The sequence below is a fragment of the Phalacrocorax carbo genome, chromosome 4, assembly GCF_963921805.1.
Source record: "Phalacrocorax carbo chromosome 4, bPhaCar2.1, whole genome shotgun sequence".
Taxonomy (NCBI): Eukaryota; Metazoa; Chordata; class Aves; order Suliformes; family Phalacrocoracidae; genus Phalacrocorax; species Phalacrocorax carbo.
The window spans coordinates 56,845,078-56,872,800 of record NC_087516.1 but is presented as its reverse complement, the minus strand read 5'-3'; the positions used below and the strand labels follow the sequence as shown (position 1 = coordinate 56,872,800).

The following is a 27,723-nucleotide window of genomic DNA, read 5'->3' as shown; positions in this document are numbered from 1 at the left end:
ACAAGTTTTCCAGCCTGGAACAGAAAGGTTATATATAGCACTGCAATTTAATTCATGTGACAATTAAAAAATACATGAAATGGTCTTCCTTATGCATGAGAAAAGATTATCAGAGTTTTCCCCTTTTTCTCTTTTAGGTTATTAAAAATGTAACTCCTTCAAGAGTAATAAATTAACTCGGAAAGGATTGCTTAAGTGAGACCCGGGTTGTGATTAAAGGAAGTTTGGAGTTCAGGAGGAGACTGTGTTTGAAAAACGTCCTCGGTGTTTGGAGTATCGCATATGGCTTTTGACAACTAATTTGGGAGAAAAGCAGTAGGGAATGAACCTCAACAGGAGAAAGCGCTTGTTTTTCGTCACTTTGTGACATTACCGAAACATCGTTTCCCCTCATTTGTATTTTTCCCCACAAGTTCATATTAAAATGTATAAAAACCAGAAAAGACACTGAAAAAGGCAGCAGAAGTGTTGTAAGGGATGGCACTAGCTAGCCGGGAGGTTACGCTTTATTATGTAAATACCTGTTTGGGGGTATTTTAAAATGCATATTGTGTGTTTAAAGGCAGATTATTAGTTTGATAAACTGTACCCTTTCCAAATAAAGCGTACCAATCCGTAACGCAAATAGCAGTGGTGTGTCTCCTCGGAGATCTGCGAGCTACCCTATCAACCATAACTGTCCCTCCTCGGTACCAGATGGTCTCACTTGTTGGAGTATTAACCGCGAGGCTGCTGGTCCTCACCAAATCCTGCCGCCAAATCCACCTCCTCTTACTGCTCCCAGGACACGGTTCCTGTGGCCCTTTCCCGCAGGTAATTCCCGAGCGTTGAGTGCCCCGAGCTTGCGTTCAGACTGGAGCGGAAGGTAATTAAACTTCAGCCTGCGAATAAAGCCTTCATTTACTTACAGATAAAGCCAATGAAAAGGTACAACTTCCCCTTCTTTTGCTGGGCCGTCTTGTCTAGACTGCGCTCTTCCTAGAAAGGTTGGACTAGATGACCCCTGAGGTCCCTTCCAACCTGGGATTCTGGGATTCTGTAATTTTACAAGTTGCTAAAATGATTTCCCTGGGCAGAGTCATCCATTTTCTCACCGCCTGGTGCCTGCGCTGGCCACACCAGGCCGCAGGAGCATCTCTGTAAGTGCCAGCCCTCGCTCTGGAGGTACCAAGAAGAGCTGGATGAAGATGCATTATTTATTCAGTGAATATAGGCACTTTTTGTGCTTGCAAGAACTCCAGGGAAGGCAGGTGTGTTTGGTGGTGGTTTTTGGTTTTTTACACTCAGCTGTTGAAATTCTTTAAGGAACTGCTGTGCATTTGCGTGCAGTGTCGGCACGTCAGTGGCTTGTTGAGAGAACTGTTTTGAAGGTTGGCAGCTCAGGTGCGGGGTGCGTGTGGCCTGCACGGGCAGATGCCACCCACCTCCGGGGCTCTGGCACACACCGGCAAGCGGCAAGCGTTTGGAAAGCACTTCCAGTGATCCCCGAGACACTTGTGTAACATCCACGACTCAGCCGGCTGCGTTTCGCCAAAATACGCCTGAAATCTGCAGCACCTCGCACGCCTGCCAAAAAAAAAAAATGGGGGCGGGGGGTGAGGGGTGTCACTAGGGGTACACAAACACGATTGAAAAATTAAATGTCCCGCGGCCGTGCGGTGACCGGGGTGCTGACCCCCAGCCCCCACCCGCCGGCCGGTGACCCCGCAAACTTCCCAGGCACAAACTTTCCCGGCGGGCAGTTCCCTGCCCGGGGGGAGGGCGAAGCGGTGCGGTGCAGCGGGGTGCCCCCCCATCTCCGCCCCCCCCCGCGATGCGGCGCCGCCCCGCCCCCGCCGGCAGCCCCGCACTGGGCGGCCGCCGGCCGCAGCGCCCCGCCGCGGGGACGGGGATGGCGGGGGGATGCGGGGGGGGGGGGGAGGGGGGGCCGCGCTGCGCCCCGCCGCGGGGACGGGGATGGCGGGGGGATGCGGGGGGGGGGGGAGGGGGGGCCGCGCTGCGCCCCGCCGCGGGGACGGGGATGGCGGGGCGATACGCGGGGTGCGGGGGGGCCCCCCGCGCTGCGCCCCGCCGTGGCCCGTGCGCGCCTCTCGGCGGCGGCGGAACCCGCATCCCCGCGCCCTCCCTCACCTCGGCGGCGATCGCCCCGCCGCCGCCGCCGCCTCCCGCCCGCCCGCCCCCGCCCTCCCCTCCCCCCCGCCACACACGCACACGCACACACAGACACACGGACACACAGACACACGCACGCACCGCCGGCGCTGTGTGCGAGGGCGGGCGCCGGGAGACGGGCGGCGAGCAGCGCCGGCGGAGGAGACCACCGCGCACCCCCACCCCCCCTCCCTCTGTGCCTGCTCCTTCCTCGCCCCCCGCCGCCTCCCCTGCTCCCCCCTCCTCCTCCTCCTCCTCCTTTCTCTGCAACGAGAGAGAGAGGGAGAGGGGGGAAAAAAGCCACTTACAGGTATTTGTTTAGTGGATCGGCGGCTTCGTTTATCCACCCCCCCAGCCCCCCCCCCCCCGCAGTTTGTTTACAAGTATCAAAGTTGTAATTGAGGAGCTGCCAAGGCACATCTGGATATTCTTCTTCTTCTTCTTTGTGTTAGGGACTGATGTGCAACTAATTAAAGGCAGACAGGCTGGTAGCGTCTGCACGCTCAAGCCCCCCCAAATAAAGAGCCTGGTAAGTGACTGGTTTGCTTTTTCCCCCCGCTCTCCTTTCCCCCCTTATCCGTCGTGGGTTGTTTGATTATTTTTTTTTTTAGGGGGGATTTTTTTTAATTTTGTGTTTTTCTCGTGTTTTTTTTTTTTGTTTGTTCTTGCCCTCTGGGATCGTAAAAGTAGATTAATGCTAGACTTGGGCAATAAAAGGCGCCGCTATATTAATTTATTAATTAATCTGCACCCGCCCCTCCTCCTGAATGTTAAGTATGACCTTTGATCTCTCTGTCTTTGGCAGAGCAGACATGCAATATTGAACATGTATGGTCACATTTAGCTTCAGCGGGGACAGAATCGCGAAGCCCGGCTGGCAATTTCTATTTATTTATTTCATTCGTAGAAATGAGGGCGATAGTTAAGGCGGGGGGGGTGGGGGGGGGCGGCGAAGAGAAATCAATAACTGCGTCTCGGGTACCCTTTTCATGCTCCGGAGATGCATCGATTAAACAATAATGACCCGGTTGGTGGGCACCATCATTTTCTCGCTCCTGGTGGCAATAAACCCTGAGAGGGGGCTGCGGGGAGAGAGGAGGTAGCCAGCGAGGGAGGCTTTTGTGGAGGGAAGCTACTTTAATGCTGGGGGGGGGAGGGAGGGGGGAATAGGGCAAGAAAATGCGTATGTTCCTGGACTTCTGGCATAAACGGCTGAACGCTAGCGTTTTATTCCTTACCAGATGCGTGGCTTTCCCACACATGGCTGGCAAAACTAGTTTTATCGAGTAGTTGTTACCGAGGACATGCGGCTAGGTTTTCCTTTCTGGAAACGGGAGAGGGTTGGGGGGTTTTTTTGTTTTGTTTTTGTGTGTGGGTTTTTTTTTTCGTCGCTATATGCAAATCCTTCGCATCCCTCTACAAGCCGACGCTTAGCCTAGAGCTTCCCGGGGCAGCCTTTGTATCGCCACCAGACCTCTGAAAGGCGGCGAGAGTCTGGGTTTTTCCCTGACGTGGAAACACAGAGGTGGCTCCTGCGGGCTCGGGGTCTCTTTTTCCGATGGAAGGACGCCCGCCAGTCCCGATTGCAGCCGGGGGTGAGGTTTCTCCTGTAGATTTACGCTCCCTTCATCTGGATTTGTTTACATAAAGCCCGCTTTTTAGTGCACGACGTCGGGAGAAGACGAAGTTTTTGCACTCGGTAGGTTGGGCTGCAAACGGTTCATTAATCTAATTACGATCGTAATTACCGTAATTGATAACCATTTTGAACTAAACATACCGGAGTCTGGAAACTAGCCGTAGCCCCCACGAGTGCCTCCGAAGTGAACGTTTCTGATCGATAGCCCTACGGCAGAAAAGATGCTGGAAATATCTAAACTATTCAGGTAGAGCATCTGGAAAACAAAGAGGCAGTGTTCGTAAACTGAGGGCTTTTTAAGTTATGTTTACGTTTTGCTTTAGTTCGCGCAGGCTGCCATCGTGTACCTTCCTCATTGCCATAAACTAAAATAACCCCCTTCACCTCCCGGGGGGGGGGGGGGGGGGGCGGTGGGTATAAACCGAGCGCCGTGCCCGTACCCTCCTCCTAAACTTTGCTAACCCTGAGGCAGAAAGCCATCTTTCCCCGCCGAGGGCTAGCTCAGAAGGTACAGCGACGTGTCGTGTCCCCGTCCCCCCGTGTCCCCCCCCTCCCCGAGTGTTCCCGGGTTTTCTCTCCCTCCCGCGAAGCCCCCCTGCCCCGCAGCGGGGCTGTCCCCGTGTCGCTGTCTGTGTGTGTGTGTCCGTGTGTCCCCAGCCATCCCTGCGCAGCCCCCGGCGGCGGTGGCGGGGAATCCTCCCGAGAGGCTGGGATAAATACTCCCTCTTTAGTACAGCTGCAGGCGCCGGGATCACAAGCTGTGAAATTGCCTGCCTTAAGTATTTTTTTTTTTTTTTCCCCTAGCTCCGTCCTCCCCCGCGGCCCGCAGGCAGCCCCCCCCCCCCCCCCCCCCCCCCCCAGCCCTCCGGGGGGGCCGGTGCCGCCGCGACCAGCGCCCGGCGGAGCCAGCTGTGCCGGCAGGCAGCTAATGACCGCCGGGCGCAGAAGGACACCGTGGCAGCTGGCGGCTCCCTCCCCCCGCCTCCCTCTCTCTCTCTTTTTTTTTTTTAAATCTTTATATTTATTCCCCCCCTTTTTTTCCCCCGCCTTTTCCATTTTCCCCGGCGGAGATGGTAGGTGGGCAGCTCCCGCTCCCCGTGTGTGTGTGTCCCGCCGGCTTGTCCCGGGACCGGGCTCGCTTCACCCGGGCCGCCCCCCTCAAGCCCTCCGCCCGGCGTGTCCCCCCCCGTCGTGCGTGTGCGTGTGTGTCCGTGTGTCCCGCCGCGCGCGCGCGCACCCCCTCGGAAATGACTTTCTGTGTTTCAGCTGCGGCAGCTCCCGTGAGGATGCAGGAGGAGCGGCTGCCCGGCCAGGCACCACCGACCGCGGGAATGCGCCCGGAGGAGGAGGAGGAGGAGGAGGATTAAGCGACCCCCACCCCCCACCCCGTCCCCGTCCCTCTCCCCCCCGACCCCCACCCCCCCGGCCCGTGCCCCCCGCCCCCCCCCCCCCCCCGGCCACCATGAACACCAACGTGTGCGTGGAGAGCGGCCCCAACCCCGAGGCGCCGGGGCTGCCCAAGGACAGCCACCTGCCCGAGGGGGCCCTCAACAGCCTTGTGGATTACAACTCGGAGATGGAGAGGTACCGCTCCTTCGCCACCTTCTACAAGACCAACGGCGGCGCCTTCCCGCAGGCGGCCAAGATCGCCCGCATCACCACCCCCATCTTCCCCAGCGCCGCCGCCGCCGCCGCCGCCCGCATCGGCATGTCCCCCTGGAACTGCGACACCGCCACCGCCGCCGCCGCCACCGCCATGCTCTGGGGCAGCGGCGGCGGCGGCGGCGGCGCGGCGGCGGGCGGCGCGAGGAAGCCCTCCTCCGCCTCCGCCGCCGCCGCCGCCTCCGCCTCCGCGGCCGCCGCCGCCGCCTCCTCGCTGCACGCCGGCAGGGGCGGCATGCACCACCGGAGCGACTCGCAGCGGCTGGGCAAGCCCGGCTGCCCGCCGGCCGAGCAGCCCGCCCTGCCCATGGCGAACGGCAACTTCCTCTCCACCCTCTCCCCCGAGCACTGCCGGCCGCTGGCCGGCGAGTGCATGAACAAGCTCAAGTGCGGCGCCGCCGAAGCCGAGATCATGAACCTCCCCGAGCGCGTCGGCACCTTCTCGGCCATCCCGGCGCTGGGCGGCCTCTCCCTGCCCCCCGGGGTCATCGTCATGACGGCCCTGCACTCCCCCGCCGCGGCCTCGGCCGCCGTCACAGACAGCGCCTTCCAGATCGCCAACCTGGCGGACTGCCCGCAGAGCCACGCCTCGGCCTCGCCCGCCTCCGCCCTGGGCGCCGCCGCCGGCGCGGGGGGCGGCGGAGCCGGCGGCGGAGGCGGCGGCGGCGGCGGCGGAGGGGGGGCCGGCGGCGGCGGCGGCGGCGGCGGGGCCGGGGCCGGGGCGGGCAACCCCGCCAAGAAGAAGCGGAAACGCTGCGGGGTGTGCGTGCCCTGCAAGCGGCTCATCAACTGTGGAGTCTGCAGCAGTTGCAGGAACCGCAAAACGGGACACCAGATCTGCAAATTTAGGAAATGTGAAGAGCTTAAGAAAAAACCGGGCACTTCGCTAGAGGTCAGAGGAGATGATTTCTTTTTCCCCAGCCTCCCGCCGTCCCTCCTCAACCCCCTGCCCCCCCCCCTCCAGTGCTTCTTGTCTAGCTTCAAGATGCAGCATCCCTTTTCCGAGGCCTCCTTCAGGCTCTGAGGGTGCCCCCCGCCGCGGGCGCGGCACCCCCCCCACCCGCGGCGCCGCCCCGCAGGGAAGAGAAACGCCGCCCCCCCGCCCCCTCCCCGCCCCGCCGAGCTCGGTGCTGGCCGCGGCCGCCGGTCCCGCCGAGGAGGGACGGACGGACGGACGGACGGACGAGAGCCGCCCCCGGCCGCCGGCCCCGCCGAGGAGGGACGGAGGGAGAGCCGCCCCCGCGGGCGCCCCCCGCCGCGGGCCGCAGCGCCCGGCCCCCTCCGCCGGCCCGTGGGCGTTACGAGACGCTGCTCGCCTGGTTTACCTGCCGTGCTCTTTCTATAAGACTGCTGGCTGTCTCTGGTTTCTTTATTTTTCGTTTTTGTTTGGTTTTTTTTTTTTGTTTTTTGTTTTTTAACGGCGATCGTGGCGATTCGGGGCGGTTTGTGGGGACGGGGGAGGTGGGAAAGGGAAAGTTTTAGCCCAACGCCTGGCTCCCGCCGTCGGAAGTTCAGGGGAAAGTAATGGTGAGTTCATCTCCAGGGTGACTGGTAGCGGTTTGTCCAAGACAGACGACTGGCCCTAGGGCCTGGTAGTCGGTGAAACGTGCCCAAGTAATCTCTTTCGCAATACCTTGTACGAAATAACCCGCTCACGGTGTATAAAATGCAATGGAAAAATAGCACAGGTATGACGGGACTGACTTCCGACAGCACGGCGCACACGGTTGTTTTTACGACGTGCCCTCGGAACCGACAATGTATTGCATTTCCCAAAGCTGTAACGACAGGTTTTCAGGTTTGCTAGACGTACGAGAGACAGGCAGATCCCACGTCGCAGACATTTCGGTTAACGTATCGGGGACAACAGACGGTGGGAGCCCAAAAAACACAACCGGGAGGAGAACGGCGATCGGTTGGTGTCATTAGGCAGAGGAACCAAGCGAGAGGAAAGACTAGCGCTCATACTTAATCCCTTGTCATTATTAAAATTATAGTGTTGCTGGTTAGACGCACGTATCGGATGCGTCTGAAGGTGTCGAGGATGATGGATTTAGTACAGAGGAGCAGTGTGTGTATGCTGGGTGACATCAAGATTTGTAGTCACAGAAATTAGCAACTAAGTGAGAAATTACAACTTCCCTCTGCCTGCGCGCGCGCACGTGCGTGCGGCGGGGTTTACCCCCTAACTCATTGCTTGCAGGAGTTCCCTCCAGGAAGAGGTGGGGTGAGGGGTTCCAGGGAAAAAGCAACAACCAAAAGCCCATTAACTTGATCTGCATTAAATAAATGGGGATAGTGGCCTTAGTATTGGGACTGCCGTGGGACAAAAGCAACATCTGGGGATTTAACTGACATTTGGCTGATGCCATTAACTGTTTTCTAACCGGCCTCATCAAACCGACTAATTGATTCCTCCTTGCAAGAGTGAACTGTCCTTCCTGAAAGTTTGATTTGTAGCTCTGCGTCCTCTTCGCTGTTTTTTTGGTGAACGTACGGTGACACAGCATCACGAACGCAGAAACCAGGATAGACTTCCCAGGTGCTAGAAACTAGATTGGGTTTTCAGCTCTTGTTTTTCTCAATGATACACCTTTGTTGGTTTCGTAGCACGTTTGCGAAGAAGATACTTAATGCCTCGGTCAGTTAATGACGGATGATAAAGCTGAGTACAGCCAAAAAGAGGGACTTCTCTGAACCAGAGACATGGAGAATCCACCCCGACACTGGGGGTGCCTCTGAGCGCCAACGTTCCCTCCCTCATTAGGCTTGCAAACCAGGGCGCTGCCGGGATTTAATGTTTGTGGTAAATGATAGGTTCCGATGGCTTATCGATTTGTGCAGAAAGTGAGCTATCTCTGGAAGAAACGAATTTGTGCGTTATCAGATGTTCCTATGGGTTTGTGTGCATCTCTGAGCACATTTCCAGAACTTCCTCGCTCTCGACAAGAGGTGTTTGACAGCCTTAAAAACCGCTCAGGCGTGTTACGAGAATGCCGCCCGTTAAAATGGTTTAACCACTGTGACTGGTAAAAACCATGGTTTTATTAGCCACTTGTGTACTCTCATAACCACCTGCCCTCACTTCTTTTCTTCATCCTCTCTCTCCCCTGCTCTCTCCCTCCTGTTCGTGCTCCGTCAGATACATAAACACAAAAGCTCCTCTGCTGCCGTACCGTGACTCGAAGGAAGCGGGCTTCTCTTTCCAGCTTGGAGATGCCAGAAAGGCATCGCTTCTCTGTGGGTCGTGGCCCGTTGCGAAGTTTTGTCACGGGATGTGGCTAATTCCTGTACAGAAGTACGGTTTGTCAGTAGGAGAGGAAAAGCGCCCAAACTGAGTAACTTTCTTGGATCTTCTTTCTTTTCTTTTTCTTTTTTTTTTAATTCAAGTTAACTAATAAAGAGTGACAGCAGGGCTGCCTGAAGCACACGTGCAGCAGCAGTGCTCTGGCTGTAAGGCCACCAGCTGGAAGGGTGTCAGAGAGTGACAGGGCCTACGGGAGGGCACCGCAGCAGCGGGAGGCTGCGGGTGGGCGAGGGCAGCCTCCCCGCGGAGCGAGCTCCTGGGGCTCCTTTGGCCTGCGCTCTTGGGGAAGCAGCAGCTCTGCGTGGGCGATCCCCCACCACCTCCCTAGGCATGGCCCCAAGGAACCGCGGCGAGGATGGAGGGGCTCACGTTCCACTACATGCTTGTAAGATTTGTGGATTGTGCTCGACAGTGGCTGCAAGTGGCGGAGATGATTCAAGGCAGGGGGCGGAACTGTGTTTAAAAACGAAATAAACGAAAAATGAGAATAATAACAATAAACAGTAAACTGGCTGATCCCACGGAAACCATTTCTCTCTTTTTCCTTTAAATCTCTTCTTCTACTGGTGCAATGAAGGCGTAGGATATAACTCTCAAGGTTAGTACATGGAATTGAAGACAGATTCACATGAATGCTTTCCAGTCCCTGACCCTTGCATTTTTAATGGAATGCTTCCCTCCCAGCATTTTTTTTTTTTACACACTTGAATTATTTTTTTCCTATTTTTCTTGTACTATTTTCACCTTAAAAGTGTCCCAATGCTCTAGTATTTTTCATAGAATGTTATTATTACTAGCAAATTTTATGTACGGTAATAATAAATCTATAAAAATAAGATTGACGTCACGTTGCACGCTGCCTACTTGTGTATGTATATTCTGTGTTCATTCAGATTTACAGTCAGTTTAAAGAGACATAATCTTTATTTACCCGTGGAGACTACTTATTTTCCTCTGATTGGTATATGCGTCTGTAACTTCTGCTGCAGGTTATGAAGATTAGGAACCTGACATTGCTTTACACCCCCCTCTCTTTGAAGTAAGCCATCCCGACTCAGCAGGTGAATCTTAGCTGCCCCACTCCTCATTTGCCTCAGCGTGGAGGCAAAGCCCGGCCGAGGGGCTGACGGGCTGACTCAGTTGGCAGGGACTGAAGGGATCGCCCCCAAGGTGGGATTTCTGCTGTTCGGGCATGCTGTCATCATAGCCGCTGCCGCTCGCTTTATTTGTAACGGCCGCGCTAATTGGTATGTGCGCTATTAAAGTAAACGTTTGCGTACCGACCTGAAACGGTAAATACCAGCATCCAAATCCGCGGCACCTCGCTGAGTCGCATTTCAGGCCAGCGGGAGTTTGAGATGGCCTTCGCCGGGGATAGGATTGTGGTGATTGATTTCAACAGGCACCGGTGTCTGATCCTGAAAATCTTAACACCATATGGCATTGCCACGGGGGAGAGAGGCTGCGCTGGCAACCTCCGAACTTGCACTTCGTGTTGTGGTCGCGCGTGTGAGCGCTGCTAAGGGAAGACTGCTGAGCTCTGCGGATAGGGGTCAATTAGTAGGGGCCTCAGAGGAAGCAATTTCCCTGCCATCTATCTAGCTTTAAATTACATGCATAAGTTGAGCGGCGGCACGAAGGAATTGAGTAGCGTGAGGGGGAACTGAAAAGCTTGGTAAGGAGGAGGCAGCTGACGCGATCCAAGTGGCTGACCGGCAGGTGGAAAGACAGACCCCCTCGTAGCCTGCGTTGCTGTTCTTCGCTGCGATGTTCCTATATGGCAGTGTTTCTCACCTCCCTGCTGCTGCCTCGTGGCCCTCTGTCTGGTCGAGGCTCCCCATGTGTTAAACAACCGTGCAAGCAGGCAAAAAGGCCGTCCCTGTCCCCGGGAGTTTACAGCTGGAGCAAGAACCGCAGTCTGTCCTGAGCGCAATTCACATTGGCTGATCAGCCCCGAATGCTGATGACTTTTTTTCCTCTCTCTTCCTCGTGTGTGCCCGCTGTGTTGCACCAGGGTGCTCTTTGTTTTTCCATGCCAGGCCAGAGCCTGCAGGGAGGGCGCCTGGCGCGGGAACTGGCTGCTGGCACCACGCGAGAGCCATCGCCGGGTGACTGCGGCGCGCTCCTTCCGACACAGCGCACGATCCTGCGGTGACGCTGCTGGCAGGGAGCGGGGGTGGCAAGATTTGACCTTTGTTGAGTGTTCTGCGATGTTTTTTGCCACTTTCATCCAGATTTTACGTGTCTGGGATAAACACGTGCTCGGCGATGAGTTTTCCTTTTGACCTCTGGAGGTTCTTGGGGACAATACAAGGCCTCCTACTGCCACCTCTGGCAGAGACCAGAGCAGTCTTTGCTCGCCGGCACCCGATCTCTGCCGCTCGGAAACCTTGTTGAAGCGCTATTTGACCTTCTGCGTTAGGATCACATCTTGCAAGGCAGGAATGCATTGCGGTTGGTGGGAGACGTGGGATTGAAGAAGACGTTGAGAGCCCACCGGAGTCGAGCTGTTGGTCTTACATTTCTGGTAAATTGCTGAGTGCAAGGGATAGCCTCTGAAATGGAGTCGGATGTCCTCTGTTTTACTGTTTCGCATGTTGTTTCCCTTCCCTCGCGCGATACTTACAAAGCAGAGAAAATGCCCAAACCCCATGATATTAGCATTCAATTTAGAATATACATTATATAAACTGCTCTTTGATATAGTGTAGTTTGTTAAAGGCGGGGAGAAAAGGAAGTTTCTCCTGCCTAAGGGAATCTCTTAGTTGTGGGATTTGGTACTGAACTGAACAGAATTTCAAGGAATTCAGCAAAATTGTAGGTCAGTCAAGGGCATAACAGCCTTTCATACAAACACTGCTTTCGACTTGCATTGGAAGTTGCGTGCTTTAAATTGCTGAACTATGATTGTTTGCCAGTGAAATTGTCCGTGTGGTAAGAAAGGTTAACTGGTTGTGGTGGTTCCGCATTTTGATTGCACTGAATAGTTCTTTGCACATTTTTCGAAGTACTACTATAGGTTATACAGTTGGGGCGTCAGGATTCTGCGCCGCACTTTGGATTTCAGTGTTGTGACTGATGGGTTGGTCTGTTTTTTCAAGCGGACATAACGAAATCTCTGCGTATTGTTTAGGCTGGACAAGTTGCATGTGTCATGAGAAAGATGATGAATGAAGCCTTTTTTTTTTCCCCCCAGAGCAGTAATTAGCATAGTAAGTACTTTTTTTTTCCCCCCTTCAAACTGTCTAAGTCACTTTGGAGTACGTATTTCAGTTAGAGGTGCATAGGACTGTCATGACTTGGACTCCTTTGCCAGCTACAGCACTGTTGGAAAATCTTAACAATTCTGTTTTTGTACAAAATGTTGTGGGCTATACACATCATGCCTTATTCATATATGGAGACTGGTTTAAGCTGGTAGATGTGTGACTATCATGTTATATACTGCTAATTTGGGGTGGGTAACAGTAAGAACCAGTCTCAATTTTTGCCTGCCTTTTCATGTGTGTTCCTATTATTGGGTTTTGGGGCCACTTTCCATGTAATTCTGCCTGCTAAGTGGACACCTAACACCTTTACTGAAGCCAGGGAAGACCTTGCTCCCTTGGAGAATGAATTAGGATGTCAGAAAGCGGTCCCTTTTGAAGAGGAACATCTTGGCACTGCGTTTTTGGTTTTAAAAGAAATGCATTCTAGAGAGTTAAACAAAAAGTAGATATTAACTTCTGTACACCGTGTCACGCTTTTGATGCATAGCAATGACTGAGAACAGGTCCTTTCCAAACAGCCTAAAAATTTGCATCTGCAAAAAGAAAACTAGTGGTCTTCTGACACCTAACATGCATGTATTTTAAGGGTTAGCCTTGGTGAAATCTTTCTAAGCAGGCAAACCTAGAATGTACTCCTTAAAGTCTCATCAAATACAGCATAATCCTTTCGATCGCTGGTTGCAGTGGGAAGCGGCTGCTGATTGCATAGGGAAAGGCTTTAAGATAAGCGTTGCGGATGTACCCGAGTGAGTTAGGAGCAATAAGTAACTCGTGTTGCCGCCAGAAAGTCCCTGGGCCTTGGCCTCGGTTGCTAACGATTCCTGAGTCACCGACTATGTGCTTAAAAATTGCCAGCAGATACCGTGTCTTCTGAGGAGTACCACCATCCGAAGAAAGTGTTTCCCTGCTTCTGTAGTGTCTGTATTTTTTGATAGCTCATCTACTTTGAATGATCGTACAGAACCACAATGTCTTGAAGCATGCGGTTTCGTTTGACACTTTTTTGCTATTTGGGAGCCCAGCCTGCTGTGTATGTCTTCTCTCTTCTTTTGGGTACCTTTATTGTTTTCCCCAGTTGTATCTTGTTCAGTCACATGCGAACACCTGTCCTGAAATTGAATTACTCGGCAGTGTAATCTAAAGTCATCCCCTGTTTCAGCATCCTGTGCTTTCTGTTGTGCGTTGAGTTATGTTGCACCATACTTTAGATGCGACAGCCATTTAATAATGTTGAAGCCTTAGCTCTGCAGGGGCTAAAAAGATCCCAGCAGGCTTGTTACCTTCTCTTCTCAGACATTACGGGAAATATTTTCTCCTCCCTGGAACGCCTAGGCATCCTCTTAATTAACACTACAAAACTCCATAGCCAGGTATGTGTGAAGCCTGTTGAAATTTTTTGCAGTTTGCCAGAGTTTCTCCGTTCCTTCCTATTTAACCAGACACTCCAGTGGCAAGTGAGATACGAGAACATAAAAGGAATAAAGGCAGCCGGGTCATGCTGGATACTGCGTCCTTGGCAGGCAGCAAACTCATCAGATGCCTTTCCCTGGCTCACCATAGGTTTTTTTCCTTTCCCCTGCTCTACTCAGCATTTTCCTTTATTTTGGTCTCTGAAGTGTTGGACATTTTAAAACTTTGCATCTCTCCTGTCTCAGGACAGTATTCCTTTCAGTTCCAGACTGCTGTGGTCATGGTCTCTGTTGCACTTCTATATAGGATCTCCATTACCTAGTATCAGAATTTATTTGACAAGGAATTATTTGTACAGAGATGAGAGAGATTATTCAGTGGTTTAGGAAGTGGAGAAGCGGTATTAAATTTGCGGTAGATGGAGGAACTTAAAAAACTCTGGAAAATGATGGGAAATCCTAGGGAGTTCAGGATGGGTATCACTTGAGATGAGGACAGAGGAGGAGGAAAGAAGAGCTGCAGAGTGCTCAAACAGAGAAGGACACAAAAGTGTTTGAGGGTTGGTTATAACGCTCAAAGCCTCTGTGAGGGGGTGCCTGCTCCTCCGCAGGGGTGACTCGGTTACTATGGGGCAGACTCACTGAGCACTGGAGGTGATCTGCTGATGGGAAGGGCACAACGGTAGTGCTGAAGATGACCGTGAGCTCTCCTCTGGTGAGAAGAGTGTGGAATATATCTGCTGCTGTGAGCAGGAGGTATGCCATTAGTAATTCGGGTGCGGCAGCTGAAGAGCTCACCAGTAACTGACTTCCCAGCACTTCTATGGGGAAAGGCCAGGACTTCATACAGCAAGAAGGGGCCTTGATGAGGGTAGGCAGGGCTTTCCACGTGCCTTGTTGATAGGCTAATCCAGTTTCTTTAATTCATTTTTTAAACTGACTAGAATTTATGGAGAGTATTTGGGTATCCAGGTGAGCATGTGGTATGGGAGGAGTCGCATGATCCGAACAAGTTGTTCAAGAGCTAAGGAAATGATAAAGGCCTGCATACAGACAAGCTGACAAATGTGAAGGAGGGAGGGGATGCTTGCAAATGAAAGGCTGAAAATGGTGATTTGTTGCATGGGGACTGCTTGGGCTTAGAGGTTTCTTTGGTGGTGTGTACTGCATGTCCTAGGGAAGCTGGAGCATGCTGACAGCACGTCAGTCTGCACTACGTTAACACAAAGAATTTGCTCCATTGCCACGAAAGAAATACCCCAAAACAACAGTGGTTCAGTAACATTCTTCCTTCTGCACATCCTAACTGCTGGGTGGGGATGCAGCGGTGGTGCAGCAGCCTTGGCAGTGAGAGGCTTGGAAGAGAGCTGAAGAGCTCTAGCCATCTGCGTTGAAGGTACAAGGAGGGCAGAGCGTGATTATCGTGGTGCAGTTGAAGAGGTCAGAAATGGAAAAGGAGAGGCAAGGAGTATATGTCGTTAAATATGTGATCTCCAGAGTGAGTTTTATCTGCCAAACAAAGGCCGTTGGTTTTAGAGTGAGGAAAAGAGCAGAAAATACATTTGGAAGGGCCGTGGGTTTGAATAGCTAGCCACCAGGGAGTGGGTGGGAGAGGACTCGATGACACAAGCTTAGTAATGATGTAAAACCTATTCCCTCTAAATCACCGGTTCGGCTGAGCTCTGGGAGGTGGTGATCACAGTTGGCTGGTTGCTTGGTAGCTGATGTAAAATAAATTGGAGGTCAAAGTCCACCAGAGGTGACAGTGTCATGAAAATAATCACTGAGATGGATCTTAATTGTCATCCTTGAAAATTTCAGAAGACATACCCGGGAATGAATGGGGTTCAGAGCCATTTACAATCTTTTAATGTTTTCCCCTCCAGTCAGGAATTGCAGTGACCTGCTGTGTGAGAGTTTGCATTGCTGCTCCTCTCCCTGCATCTAATCGGGCAATACATGCTGCTCGCTGGCTGTGAGAGAGCCAAGCTGGCACCTGTAATGAGTCTTAGGCGTTGGCTGAAAGTACTCCCTCACCCCAGATAACTGGCTGGCTACTGCATTTGAGTGAATTTTTTTTTTTTTTTTTTTGCAAGTTTTGCAGAAAAAGAAACAAGCAAGCAGAGGCCAAGCATTTAATGGATATATTTTTCACTGGCTCTTTTATCAACAGCATATGAAAAATCCCAAAGGACAGAAGCAGTTAGCTAACCAATGAGGCATCATAGCCGATTTTAGGTTCCATGCAGGAGAAAAAGATGCTGAAGCCCCAGCAGCTCTAGGGGAAAGAGATTTAAATTTAGGTTTGGTACTGAGAAACGTGCCTCCCCTCTGCTCGGAGACCACTCTGTAAGATTACTGTACCCCAGAGCAGCAGTTTGGAGGATGATAGAGATGTCAGCCTGTGAGTGCAAAGACTTGTACCACTGGATGATGAACCAGCAGGGATTTCATTAATGGAATGAATGTTAACAAGAATAATTCTGTTTTGTGAGCTTGTGTGTGTGTGAAGGATAAATGATAGGGGCTGATGGATGGTCTTCACAGAGGTTTGATTAGGGAGAAGGTGAATAGCAGTGTGTGTGTGTGTGAGGGGGAGGTGTATGCACACGGTACATCCATTGCAGAAGGCAGGCACACTTTGTAGTTGATAATGTCTGACACAGGAGAGTCAGCAGAAGTAACCAGGCGGGTCCTAGGCGAAAGCAGAAGCTGAGCAGCGGTGTGGGTATTTCATTTTTAGTGTCTTCTGCATTGTAGGGTCTTGGGTTTTATGTTGCATGGTGGTAACAAACCTGCATCCAAGAATTTCTCTATAAAACTCTTCTCAGTAACAGAGGTTTCCGCTTTATGCTAATAAAACGTTTGGCTATTTGACACTGATTCTCACAGTCAGTATGGGAGCACTGAGTGACAGCTTTTCCGACCTGCTTAGCATCAGTCTTGGCTCTGAAGTAAGACTGTGTTAGAGCTTGTACGAGCCTTTCCCCATCCCTGAAAAAGCAGGAGACAGGCCAGTCCTTCTGGCCGAGAGGCCGGGCAGGCAGAACCAACAGAAACAATCCCTCATCCTGCCTGAGGCGTTCAGATGCTGCTGGAATGCAAATAAGAAATTAAAAAAAAAAAAAAAAATAGTCACATAAATTGAATAAGCACTCTAGCGGGCTTAGCAGCTCCATCCTCAGGTACAGGGATAGCTGAAAAACCAAAGGAACTGCACGAACTGCTTGAGAGGTATGTAGATATAGGGTGAGAAATGTGAATCCCTTTGGCAGAGAGATATGAGAGACCCCTAACCTCTGATGTCTTGCGTGCTGCCTTTGCCAGAAAGCCGTTAGGAGCCCCCGAGGCCGGAGCGCGGCCAGCTGGAACACGGCTGCAGGGTAGCAGACGGCAGGAGGAGTTCCCGACCCCGGCTTGCCCAGCGCTGCCAGCCCCGTGTGTGGGGTGCCAGGCATGGGGAAGCCGGCGGCCAAGCCGGCTGCTCCCCTGGGGAGCGAGCGGGACGGCAGAGGTGGAGACTTGGCTCTGTCCGTGGGCTTGCTGGCCAAAAGAGCTGCACTGGCACAAGGGAGGGAGTGTGCTGGAAGACGACCGCAGCCAATTACTCCCAGCCCGGGAGGGAAGGGGGAGAGGAGATGTGTTCCTTTCCAGGGCTCTGCCTGCATCCTGGAGTGATGATTGTGCCTGCCAGCCTCGGTGCAAGCCATGCTTAGCAGCTCAAGCAGCCCCCTCAGGGATTTCAAGGCCAATGGTAGAGGATGTGAGCCTCTCTGCGGAAAGCTACCGTGGCTGCTCTTAGCTGTAGGTGCTCACCGGCACGGAGAGGGGCTCCGTCGCTAACATTTCCTGGGACTGAGCTGTTTTTCTTTGACAGCATTAGTCTGGATTCCTTATGATTCCTGATCTATGTTTGCCATCTGTTTTCCCCAATGGTGTTATGCATCTTTTCAGATCAAAAAAAGTGAAATTGTTTACCCATTCCCCAAATTTAATCTCGTATATAAAGTGAAAAAAATAATATATATAAATTAAACTATGGTGTGTACTGAACGTAAATGAGGGACGTGTTTGCTTGTTCTTTCTCCTGTGGAGAAAAACATTACTCCTCAGTCTAATCCTATTGATTTGGTTGGGGAGCTACTGCCTGCTGTTGATGCTGACTCCAAGTGGCAGGATCTGGCCCTACAGTGGCAAGTCTCTAGCTCTCCCATGACCATGGGCACATGCCCGTTGTTCCCCAGCCAGCCCCACTGAAACCTCCTGAGGTCACCTCCGAGTGAGCTGTTTGAGAGGAGCTGGGTTTTCAAAACACAACCCTGACTTAGGAGTACGTTTTTTAAATTTCTATTTGCAATGCCTGGTGGTGGAGGCTTACTTTTCACTTCATGGAGCTGGTGGCAGAGACAGTCAAATGAGTTTCCTAATCTGGTATGTTCTAAATCTGGTTTGTCTCAAATATGGCCTGAGAGATATGCAGCGCAAGTGGAAAAATAACTGCCAGCACGCAGATGCGTGTCCTCTCGGAGCAAATAAAGCTGACTTTTAAAATAAATGTTAAATCTCATCCTTGGTATGAAGGGAGACAGGCTCGTAGCTCAGGTATGGGGAGTGATATTTTAAGGTGGGCTGCGGAAGCAAACTCACCACCAAGCTTCTGACCCCGGTGTATGTGTCCCTTTTTATCTGCTAAGCCCAAGAATAAGCTCGTTACTAGAGGACATCTGCTGCGGCCTGGTAACACACACAGCGCGCGAGAGCGCAGCGTTAGTGGGCAGCCAGGGATCGTGGCAGCTGTGGGGAGCAGCAGCCTCGTGGACTGTTTCACACCCCGTCCAGAGCCGGGGATTCCCTCCTGCAGGCCTGCGGCTAGGTGGGAAGAGGCCAGGAGGGAGAGGCACGGGCTGTTCCCGCGCAGAGCTCTCCATGCCAGCCGGCGTGCACGCGTGCAGGAGCAGCGCCTCGTGCCCCCGCAGCCGCAGACAGGCCCCTCAGTGTCCGTGGGACTCCCGGCATACCTTCAGGGCAAGGAGCAGAGGGGCTGGGAGAAACGTGCTGTGTGCTGGGCTCTGCCTTTTCCTCCCTTCCCTGTTTCCAGGAGATGCATTTCACACACCAGTTTCTTGCCCCTCAGCCTCCTCGCCTGAAGAAAAACATTCAAGGAGACTCTGTGTGAGCTGAATCTGAGCGTCGGGAGGTTTTCCCCAAAGTCATTGCTGTAGGTAATGTATATTTATGAGCAGAACAAAGTGGGCCATAGATACTTTCAAAGGCCGCTTTCCTCTCAGGGTGGCTCAGTATTTAGGCAAGTAAGGAGCGGAGGTGCTGTCCAGACCGCATTCACCGGAGGCAGAGCAGGCTGGCATCCTTCACCCACCAGCTGGTGGGCTGCCTCTGCCGCCGGGAGGGAGGCCTGCCTGCGGGTCAGGAGATGGTGTTGCTCTGCTGGGTGCTGGCACGTCTCAGCGAGACGCACAGCCCCGTTCCAGCCGTGAGGCCGCGTCCGTACCGCCATGCGTGCTCTGCAGCCGGGCGCTTGGCTGAGGAAGGGTCTTTCCAGAGAGGGAAACTGGGGATGGAAAGTGAGTTTTGGAGCACGTGGATTTGCACCAGATTCTGCACTGTTCATGTGTGAGCAACACTGTGTTTATACTTGACGTCATTTCCAGCGTGATCAAACTGACACCTAAATTAGCTTGCGGTGCTGGAAAGGTGCAGTGTGGGGGAAAGGTGCAGTTTGCAGTATGTGTGAGTTTTGTGGGACTGATTAGGTGTGTAGCCCACAATTGCACAGGTGTAAGAAGAGCACAGAGTCACTGCTTTATGGCCAGTGGCGGTCAGCGTTTGCTGGGCTGGGCTGTTGATCGATCCAAATTGCGTTTTGTGCAGGGGCTATGACTTGCCAGCTGAAGTTTCTGACCATGGTGGAGCACCAGATTTCTCTGTCTCTGATCATATATCTATATATGTACGTATAGGTGTATATTGAAATACACATACACACATATATATGTATATAAAAATGCGTGGATCAAATTTCATGCTGTACATCCACTGGCCTAAGTGCTAAACTGCTCCTCTTGTGGAAGACATTTCAAGAAGGGGTGAGAAGCTCATGTGGGGTTCTGCGCAGACCTTGGTAAGGTCGTTTTTGCCTGTGTGGCCTGCAGCAGTCCCACTGTTTTGGGAAATCCACTGACATAATTTGCCTTGCCGTGTGAATCTGAGGTTCATTAAGGACAAAGATCCTTCACCACTGTCTGTTTCTATGGTTGTGTAGGTCTTTGTAAAGACTGTCAGGTAGCCCAGGTCTTGTTGACTGTACCTCAGCTGCGATACACTTCCCAAAGGGCCTCTGTTGAGCTGGATCGTTTCGGCCAGGACTCTTCAAGAAGAATGAAGAGTGCCAAATCTGGCCAATAATTTGCTGTAGACAGTGTGTGAGTTTGCTTCAATGAGAGTGGGACTTTTGCTCATGGATCAAACGTCAAAGGATTCTTACATAATGCAAACATCTTTTAACATCGGTAAGGCATTAGCTCATAATCATGTAGTGCTCTGATATATTTTATTACTCTATTTTATTTCTGAATGTGGTTCACCTCAACCCAAGTGATTCCCTAGCCTTGCAGAAAATAATACTACAGATGACTTACAGTGAGTCTTGGTTATGCAGCTGTGAATTTGGGCTGCACACCAAGCAACAGCATCCTGAGCAGGAGCGGCCGACTTTCCTGATTCCTGATCTCCATACCCAATCTTTCAGGTGGCTGCAAGACACGAGAGGCATCTCTGGCTGGTTTCACACGTGTGAGCTCGCTAAAGGATGGGGCTGGGCTGGACAAGCCGAGCCCACCTTTTGGCACCCCGTGCCCTGCTCCATCAGTCAGTCGGTCACGCCAGGGGGCTGTGGGAGGCATCATTCTTTAATGAATGCTTTTGCTGTGAAACTACAGACCTCAGCTGTTGAAACAGAGTCTCTGGTGAGGAATTTACAGCACCTGCCAGTGTGCTGTTTTCACGCGTTGGCAGCGTGTGCGTGCACACACGTGTAGCAAGGGTCGGCTTTTACGTTTCTCCATGGGGCAGCCAGGACAGATACGTAGGTATCATTTTTCCATAATTGGTGTGATTTTCACTCTTCCATTGGTTTCGATTGCCTTTTTTACCTCCTCCTCCAAAAATGTAGCACGCTTGGTTCCCTGAGTGAAGCTGATTTTTCAAGGCAACAATTAACATTTCAAATTTCAAATGTTTCAGCTACCTCTTCAGCAGTAAGAGCTGGCGAGAAGGGAACAGAATAGAGAGTTTGAAAGCATGGAGGTCATTTCATCCTGGGTTTGTGCGGGGATAAATTCTCTCGAGCGCCACGCTTTATGGCATTACCTGCTCAGAGAAGGTGGGGCTTCGGGTTTCTGAGCATCCTCCTGGGAGTGAGCTTGCCATTTGTCAGCATTTGCACCGGCATGAGCGGTGAAGGCTTTCACAGCAAAACCATGCCGATCAGCTCTGGTTCTGCTCCTCGCCCCCCCTTCCCAGGCTTCCAGGGGGATCTGTCTTTCCTGTCACTCAGGATAACGATTCCCCGCCAGCAGCACAGAGATCCAGAAACATGCTGTAATCTTGCCGGGAGTTTGATTCCCCATCTGGGACTCCTGGATTTATACAGCCAGGCAGTAAGACGGTCATTGCACTTAAGCTTGTACGTTGGTGTGCTGAACCACTAAATGGGCTGGAGGGTCTCTTTTTGTCTGAAAGTAACTTTGATTCTTGGAGTGGTAACATCTATGGTTTTCATCACATAAATTGGTTTAGGCTTAACTCGATCCACCTATACAATTTTAAAAGCTTTCTTTTTTGTTTAAGTGTGGATTAATAATTCATTCCCAAATCGGGGGTTAGCGCAATGGATATTTAATTGTAAATGTATGTCTTTAATTAGAGCTTGATACACGGATGCAAAATTCCTTATCTTGTAGTTTTTCAAAAACACACATATTAAACCACAGCTTTGCCCTTCAAAAATATTATTCTATGTATTTAAAGGTCTGAATGACCTTTTAATCAGACATTGCACCTTTACTTCCAGCTGATACGACAACGTCTGACAGTAACTCAACCTGATGCTGCAAAGAAATAAATAAAGGCCGTCTCAGTCACTATGTCTTTAAATCTCTCTGTCTAGCTGTGGTTTTGTGTTTAGGCAGATGGACCCACAGCGGAGTATTACGTTTCATTTTCAGGTGAAGACAATCTACTGAGTTTAATACATTTGCATGTTTGTCTGTTCTTTTGAGGTCAGGTTAGTCACATGATTTTTTCCTGTCGTTCTGAACTCCAGCCTCTTCTGCAGTCAACCTCTTTATAAATTATAAATCTGTATACCTCGCTCTCAGCAGCCATCTTACAGCCCACACAGACGGGTGCGGATGGTCTAGCAATTGCATTAGCTCTCCTCGGCGTACCTTGGGAGGAGGGCTGCTGTGCTTTGTCACTACTTGTGCTTATGCTAAACACACGTAACAGGGCAGAGCAGGGACTGGTAAAGATGGATATGAACAATTCCTACTTTTGGACAGCAGACACAAAGAAAACTCATGCTGGTCAGGGCGATTGTATTCAACAAACCAGCTCGTTGTCTTTGGAAGTTAATTTTTGCATGATTTATTAAAGCTTAACATTTGTGGAGGGGGAGCAGGTATTGAATTGACCACAGGTCAGAATTCTGGTGACACAGCAGAATTACTTTCAGCTCTAGTATTTTCATGGGCAGGAGCGATAAACGCAACAATAAGAGCTCTCCTTTCATACAGCTTTTACAAAAAGAGGAGCCGTGTACTGCTTGAGCCTGACTATCACAAAATGGGCTAATAATTCAACAAAAAATATTTGCCATGCTAATGAGCAGTTTCCTGGAATCCAGAAAGAAATATTCGGACATAGTGTACAATGCGCACTGTATGCTGTAGGGTCCATGTTTTATTGTATTTTTATGGAAAAACTAGGAAAACATTTAAAAGATCCTCTGTGAAACAAAAATGAAAGAATTCCTTCAAAAACAGAGATGGTATTTGTATATGGCACCAGCAAAATCATTGAGAACTCTTTCATTGCAAGTATTGATTTTCAAATTTCCAGAGATTTCCTTTTAGGGGAATTTCACTGGATGTGATGCTACTATTTGTGGGCAGTTCTTAATGAAACAAGTGGTTGTGGGCTGGGACTGAGTGATGCAAAGTCGTCTCAGGGCTTGCTTTCGCCTCCCTGGGCAGTGCATCATCATCAGTTCTGGAGGAGAGACATGTGGGTCTTGATGCATGGGTTCAAGGGCACTTTAATCACCTTTTGGCTTTGAAGGAAATTGAGGGCAAGAAGTACCTCACAGAAATGGCACAGCCCTCTCAGGCTCAGTGCCTCAGTCTCTCATGTACGTTGTACTTTAAAGCCGCGAAGGGAAATTTGCCTGTACGCAAACGTGTGTGGAGGCACCTGAATGCAAGTGGATACAATTTTTGGGGGGAACAACAGGCGGGGGAAGGAGGGAGGGTAGCAACTCTGCAAGTAGGCTATTTCTTTGTAAGCCAAGGTCCAGCACTTGCGCAAAAGAAAGTACATGGGCAGCCTGGACAGTCCCCCGCAAGTCAGTAGGATGTTCCCCTCCCTGAAATGAAGTCAAGGATGTACTTAAGTGCTTTCTGCACTCGCAACCTAATTGTGGAACGAGGGGACAGGCCTGAGGTTTGAAAATGCCGACCTCTGCTCCAAAGCCGCCTGTAGACACAGCACACGTTCTGAATGACAGATCGGTGCCTTTGTTATTGCCCTATCAAAAGAAGTGTTCTTGCCAAAGTGTGTGTCTAACCTGCAAAGCCACCCAGCCATAACTGCCTGTCCAATATGCCAAGACACAGGCAGAAACCATTGTACAGCTGTGTGGTTGTTCTGAAAGCACTGTCTGTTTTCCAGGAGATTTTTTTCTAGCAACGTTTACATTTCCACAACTACCTTGTTTAACTAAGGAGAAGACAGCATGCTCGGTGTGTTACGCACTGGGCACGATGTATCGCGTATGATCCTAAAATGGTGTGTGTTTGGAGGAAGGATGTTTCTATTAATTGTCAAGCAATGTGAGGCATCGTGTTGTTCCTAGATAACTGAAAGTATGCCTAAAATGTAAAGGAAAAGAACAACTAGAAGAACTCGAGTATGCCAATGCCGCAAAAGAAAGCTTAACTTGTTTTCTTGCTTTTTTTTTAGAGAACACCTGTTCCCAGCGCTGAAGCATTCCGATGGTTCTTTTAAGCAGTAGTGTATCTTATTTTCAAGGCAGTCCGAAGTGAATGGCAAGCTAAAGTCTTGTTTTAAGAAACTGCTTAGTCCACCATTGAAGAATATACTCAGATACTATTTTCATTTATGTATAGGGGTTTCCTCAAAAGCAAAAGACAAAAATCTGGGAGCCTGGGGAATTGGCCAGCTTCTTCACATTCAGTACACTGATTCTTTCTTTGATGTAACTTAGCTATACTAGTGAAGTTGTTGTCTATTTTTAAAGTGGCTGTAAAAAAAAAAAAAAAAAGTTTGGGTAAACCCCTGCTATAAAGTCATGTATCTTTGAAAAGTAACATATCTATACTTCATTTTCAAATATATGTGTTTCAGTACTGTAAACTGTACAGATAGCCGCTTGTATTTTGTGTGTTTAGACACAAGGAGACAATCATGTCTGAGCATCTATGGAGATTAATGGTTTGTACACAACGGTGTGGTTCTGCGAGTTAAATCTGGAGCAATAAATTCTAGCTTTAACTATTATTTTGCTAGTTGTTTAGCAGCAGCAGCAACAGCAGCACTGTTTTACCATGCATCCTTCCATAGAGACTTGATGCCAAGTTTTCCAAGATAAAAAGATTGTGATGCATCTAGCAATTACCTTCCGTCGTGGTGGTGTAAGAGGGGAAGATATAACATTTAAAATTAATCTTTCAAGCACTATATTAGAGTAGTAGTTTGTGCACTTGCATTGCTTCCAAAGGAGCTTTACAGAGGGGTGTGTCTCCAAAAATGCTGTCTGGTGTCTGACTCGCTTTTCACTGTGCTCTGAGGTGAAGTGCCCCGCATAGGCGGATGTGCAAAACCAGTTGTCTATATAAAGGTTGTTCTAGGATGCAAAACGAAGTGAGTACAAGACCTTAGAAAAAATGATGACTCAGCCTAATTACCCTTCACCTATGAGTTCTTATGTAAAATTTTCAGTCAATGGAGTAAATTTTTTATAAAGTGGAATGCAATATTTTTGGTCCAAGTGGAGCTCTTCACAGTTAAGTGAGTTTTGACAGTTGGACTGGTTTGGGTCTCACTTGCTCTTGTGTTCATGTAAGAGCCTGGATATTTTTGCGGTATAAAAATGAACTTTTTTAAAAAAATGTTTTAAAAAAACCCGCTTTTCCCCACATGTTTCTTGGTCCACTGATCTCGGCTTTGCTGAACAGCTGGTCCCTTAGGCCCCCAGAAGAATGCTTCGCCGTTCTTCTTCCTGCTCTAGCTGCACGGAGGAAATGTCTGCTCCTTGAAAGGCAGTGCACGGAGGAATATAACTCACATGTCGTAAAAAATATGGAGGATACTGAACTTAGGGATACTTTTTATCAGTTGATCATCACTTTTTATTGCTTGGCTTCGTCATACCACTCATGAGTGAAAAGGCCCTCCCGTCAAAGTAAGCGAATGCTGTTGTGCCATGTATTTGATAGATTTATCATTTTATACAAGATCGGACTACCAGTAGTTTCACAGACAAGGTGCTGAGCATGGAAATAACCGGTTAATGATGCACAGCACGTTGAAATCTCCTGTTGCTTCAGCACTTTCTCTACTTTTTCCTAAGTACTTCAGCCTTTGGCCCCTGGTCACACTCACTTGGTGAAGTACAGGGGATGCTTGGGAGTGCCACAGTGTGGGGCCTGTGCAGGCGGGGGAGACGCCGGCTTTGGCAGGGGAGCTCGCTCGCAGGACCGGCGGGTGTTGGGAATGGCCCAGAAAGCTAAGACCGAGGGTTGGAGGAGGAGAAACCTCCTGAAGTCACGTGTGTGTGTCGGCAGGGCCGGGCAGAGCGTCGGTGACCCGGGGTAACTGGAAGAGCGTGGGTGGGCTGGGCTTAGACCTGCGTCCTCAACTTAGGGTCGATGCACATGTATACGTCTTTGCGTGGTATGATGTCACATACATGGCTTCCGAAATGGAATATCACATTTGAAATGCTTCTATCATGGTGCCTCTCTTACAGTTTGTAAGCGGTCCTCAGTTGAATACCCATTCAATACCCATCCGATGAGCTTTATGTTTGTTTGTATGGCAGCCGTGTATGGATTTTTTTTTGTGTTGGAGCCTTTTTGGTTAGGGTCTCTGTTACTGACCAATATGAGCTTTGTAAGGTCTTCTCTACCAAAAGGCTGACTGATTTACAAACTGAAGCCTTATTTGCACATCTGGTAAGCTTGCCTTGCTTTTTGGAAAATCGTGATTGTTCTTACAGAAGCAGAGACAAAATTAACTTCAGGCTACATTAGGTGTACAAAGATATTCATAGCAATGTACTTACTGTCTAATACCCTAATGTTGCATGTCTTGATGTGGTTTCTTTTTTTGTTTTGTCATTTTGTTTTAAAGAACTGATGGATCTGTATATTGTAATTGTGGTGTTTTACATGTCAATTCAAAATTGTTAAACAAACAAGCAAATCTGTTAATTATTGAAAATGAACAAGAGTTGATTTTTCTTTGATTTACCCATACGGTTTTCATTTCGGATGTTGCTCCTTTAAACCATCAGATTTTTAGATTTTGCTGAAACAGTACTTATACCATGTAGTGCTCATAGAGCATTTTAATTAGTGATGTTTGAAGAAGGAAATCCCTTTTCTGGCCTGTCTCTCTCCGCCCCAGCCCTACACCCCCATTTATACACATATTTGTCAGTCGGATTACTGTGAAGTTCTAATTACCAAATCTGTGCTTTTCACAAGGTCCAAACACAGTTTCCAGTATGAGAATTTGTATTCCTCTATGTCTGCCTTTCTCATGACGCAAAAGAAAAAAAAAAAGCAGGGCATACTTTTGCTGTCTTCTAGGTGTGAGCACTAAGCCTGATGGAAGCATTTTTGGCATACCCCAGATAAACTTATGAAAAATGGTAAAGCTGAAAGGGAGGCGCACGTACGCATTCTGTCAATTAATACAGACCCTCCCTATGAGGTGAAATACTCCCTTTTGTACAGAACCCCTGGTATGTAAGTCCTACAGTTAATGTTAAGGAATATAAAGTCTTTAAATGGGCTATATCTGTAATCAAATAATGAAGAAAGAAAGTAGTTAAATGAACATACCATTCAGGGTCGAATGCATTCAGCAAAAAGCAGTAGTGGGTCTTTGATCATGGTTAGATGCATAGTGATATCAAACAGTGGGTTCTCATGTAACAGCTAAATGTTTCAGATTTTGTTTTTATTAAATTTGGCAGTTTCACGCTGAGCTCTACTGTATTCTTAGTGAATAAAAGACAGCTCCTATGTTAGAAAGTACTCCATTTTCACAATTGCAGGGAACTAGGAGGGGTTTTTCAGAAACACGGGCCACAGAAATGTACTCCTTTCACAGTGTTCTCCTATTTCTGAACTGTGCAGTTATCTATTAAATTTTCTAATAGATATTTGTGTAAGGTGTATGTATGCTTGTGCAATTATGGAAAAAAACCAGTTTTGGAAAACAGTGTATTTATGAAAAAAATAATCACTTATGGGGCATGTACAAAACTGTATAAAAACATTCAATTTGCCCAGTAAAGTTGTTTTTGTGATATTTCTGTGTTGTTGAATAAAGGACTTTAGTATTCAATATATCTCTCTTTTTCCATAAACAGGTTTTGTTTGTGGGATCTTAAACAAAGAAAACCTCTTTTAAAAAAGAATCCTCCAAATCAGCGAGAAGGTCCAAATGCTGACCTCAGTCTTGCGTATGGGAATGAATGCTTTATGAAGTGACGGTACAATAGCTACAAAACTAATTCCTTCTCAATTGGCAATCGATGGAAACCCCATAAGTTGTATACCTGAAGGTAACATTGTACTCTGGATTTTTTAAGGTAGCAGGAAAAAATACTGCCTTTTTAAGACTAGGAACATCACGTTGAGATTTTGAGGCTACGAAAAGGTTAGTGAAGTAGGAGCAAGACAGATTGCAGAAAAGCCTTCAACCCTTTAATGCAGACCTCTGTAGTATAAAAAGAAG

General features: G+C 49.6%; 1 protein-coding gene and 1 long non-coding RNA gene across 2 annotated transcripts; one reads left to right on the top strand and one right to left on the bottom strand.

Annotated features, from left to right (window-relative positions):
• Window positions 1-512: 512 nt before the first annotated feature.
• On the bottom strand, window positions 513-5,960 carry LOC135313119 (uncharacterized). Its single transcript, XR_010372713.1, has 3 exons — window positions 5,891-5,960; window positions 3,932-4,046; window positions 513-1,566 (listed from the first exon to the last, which is right to left on the bottom strand). It is a non-coding gene; the product is annotated as an uncharacterized LOC135313119 (long non-coding RNA).
• CXXC4 (CXXC finger protein 4) lies at window positions 5,187-27,334 on the top strand. The gene is made up of 2 exons (XM_064450043.1): window positions 5,187-6,344; window positions 23,695-27,334. Exons 1-2 carry the CDS (start codon window positions 5,253-5,255, stop codon window positions 23,737-23,739), a joined length of 1,137 nt encoding a protein of 378 aa, XP_064306113.1. The 5' UTR covers window positions 5,187-5,252; the 3' UTR covers window positions 23,740-27,334.
• The last annotated feature ends 389 nt before the right edge of the window (window positions 27,335-27,723 follow it).

Bases quoted from the DNA above. Each gene is read 5' to 3' on its own strand.
- CXXC4 (XM_064450043.1), top strand. From the start codon at position 5,253: ATGAACACCAACGTGTGCGTGGAGAGCGGCCCCAACCCCGAGGCGCCG. The intron at 6,345-23,694 runs GTCAGAGGAGAT...CTTTTTTTTTAG, and splicing joins AACCGGGCACTTCGCTAGAG to AGAACACCTGTTCCCAGCGC.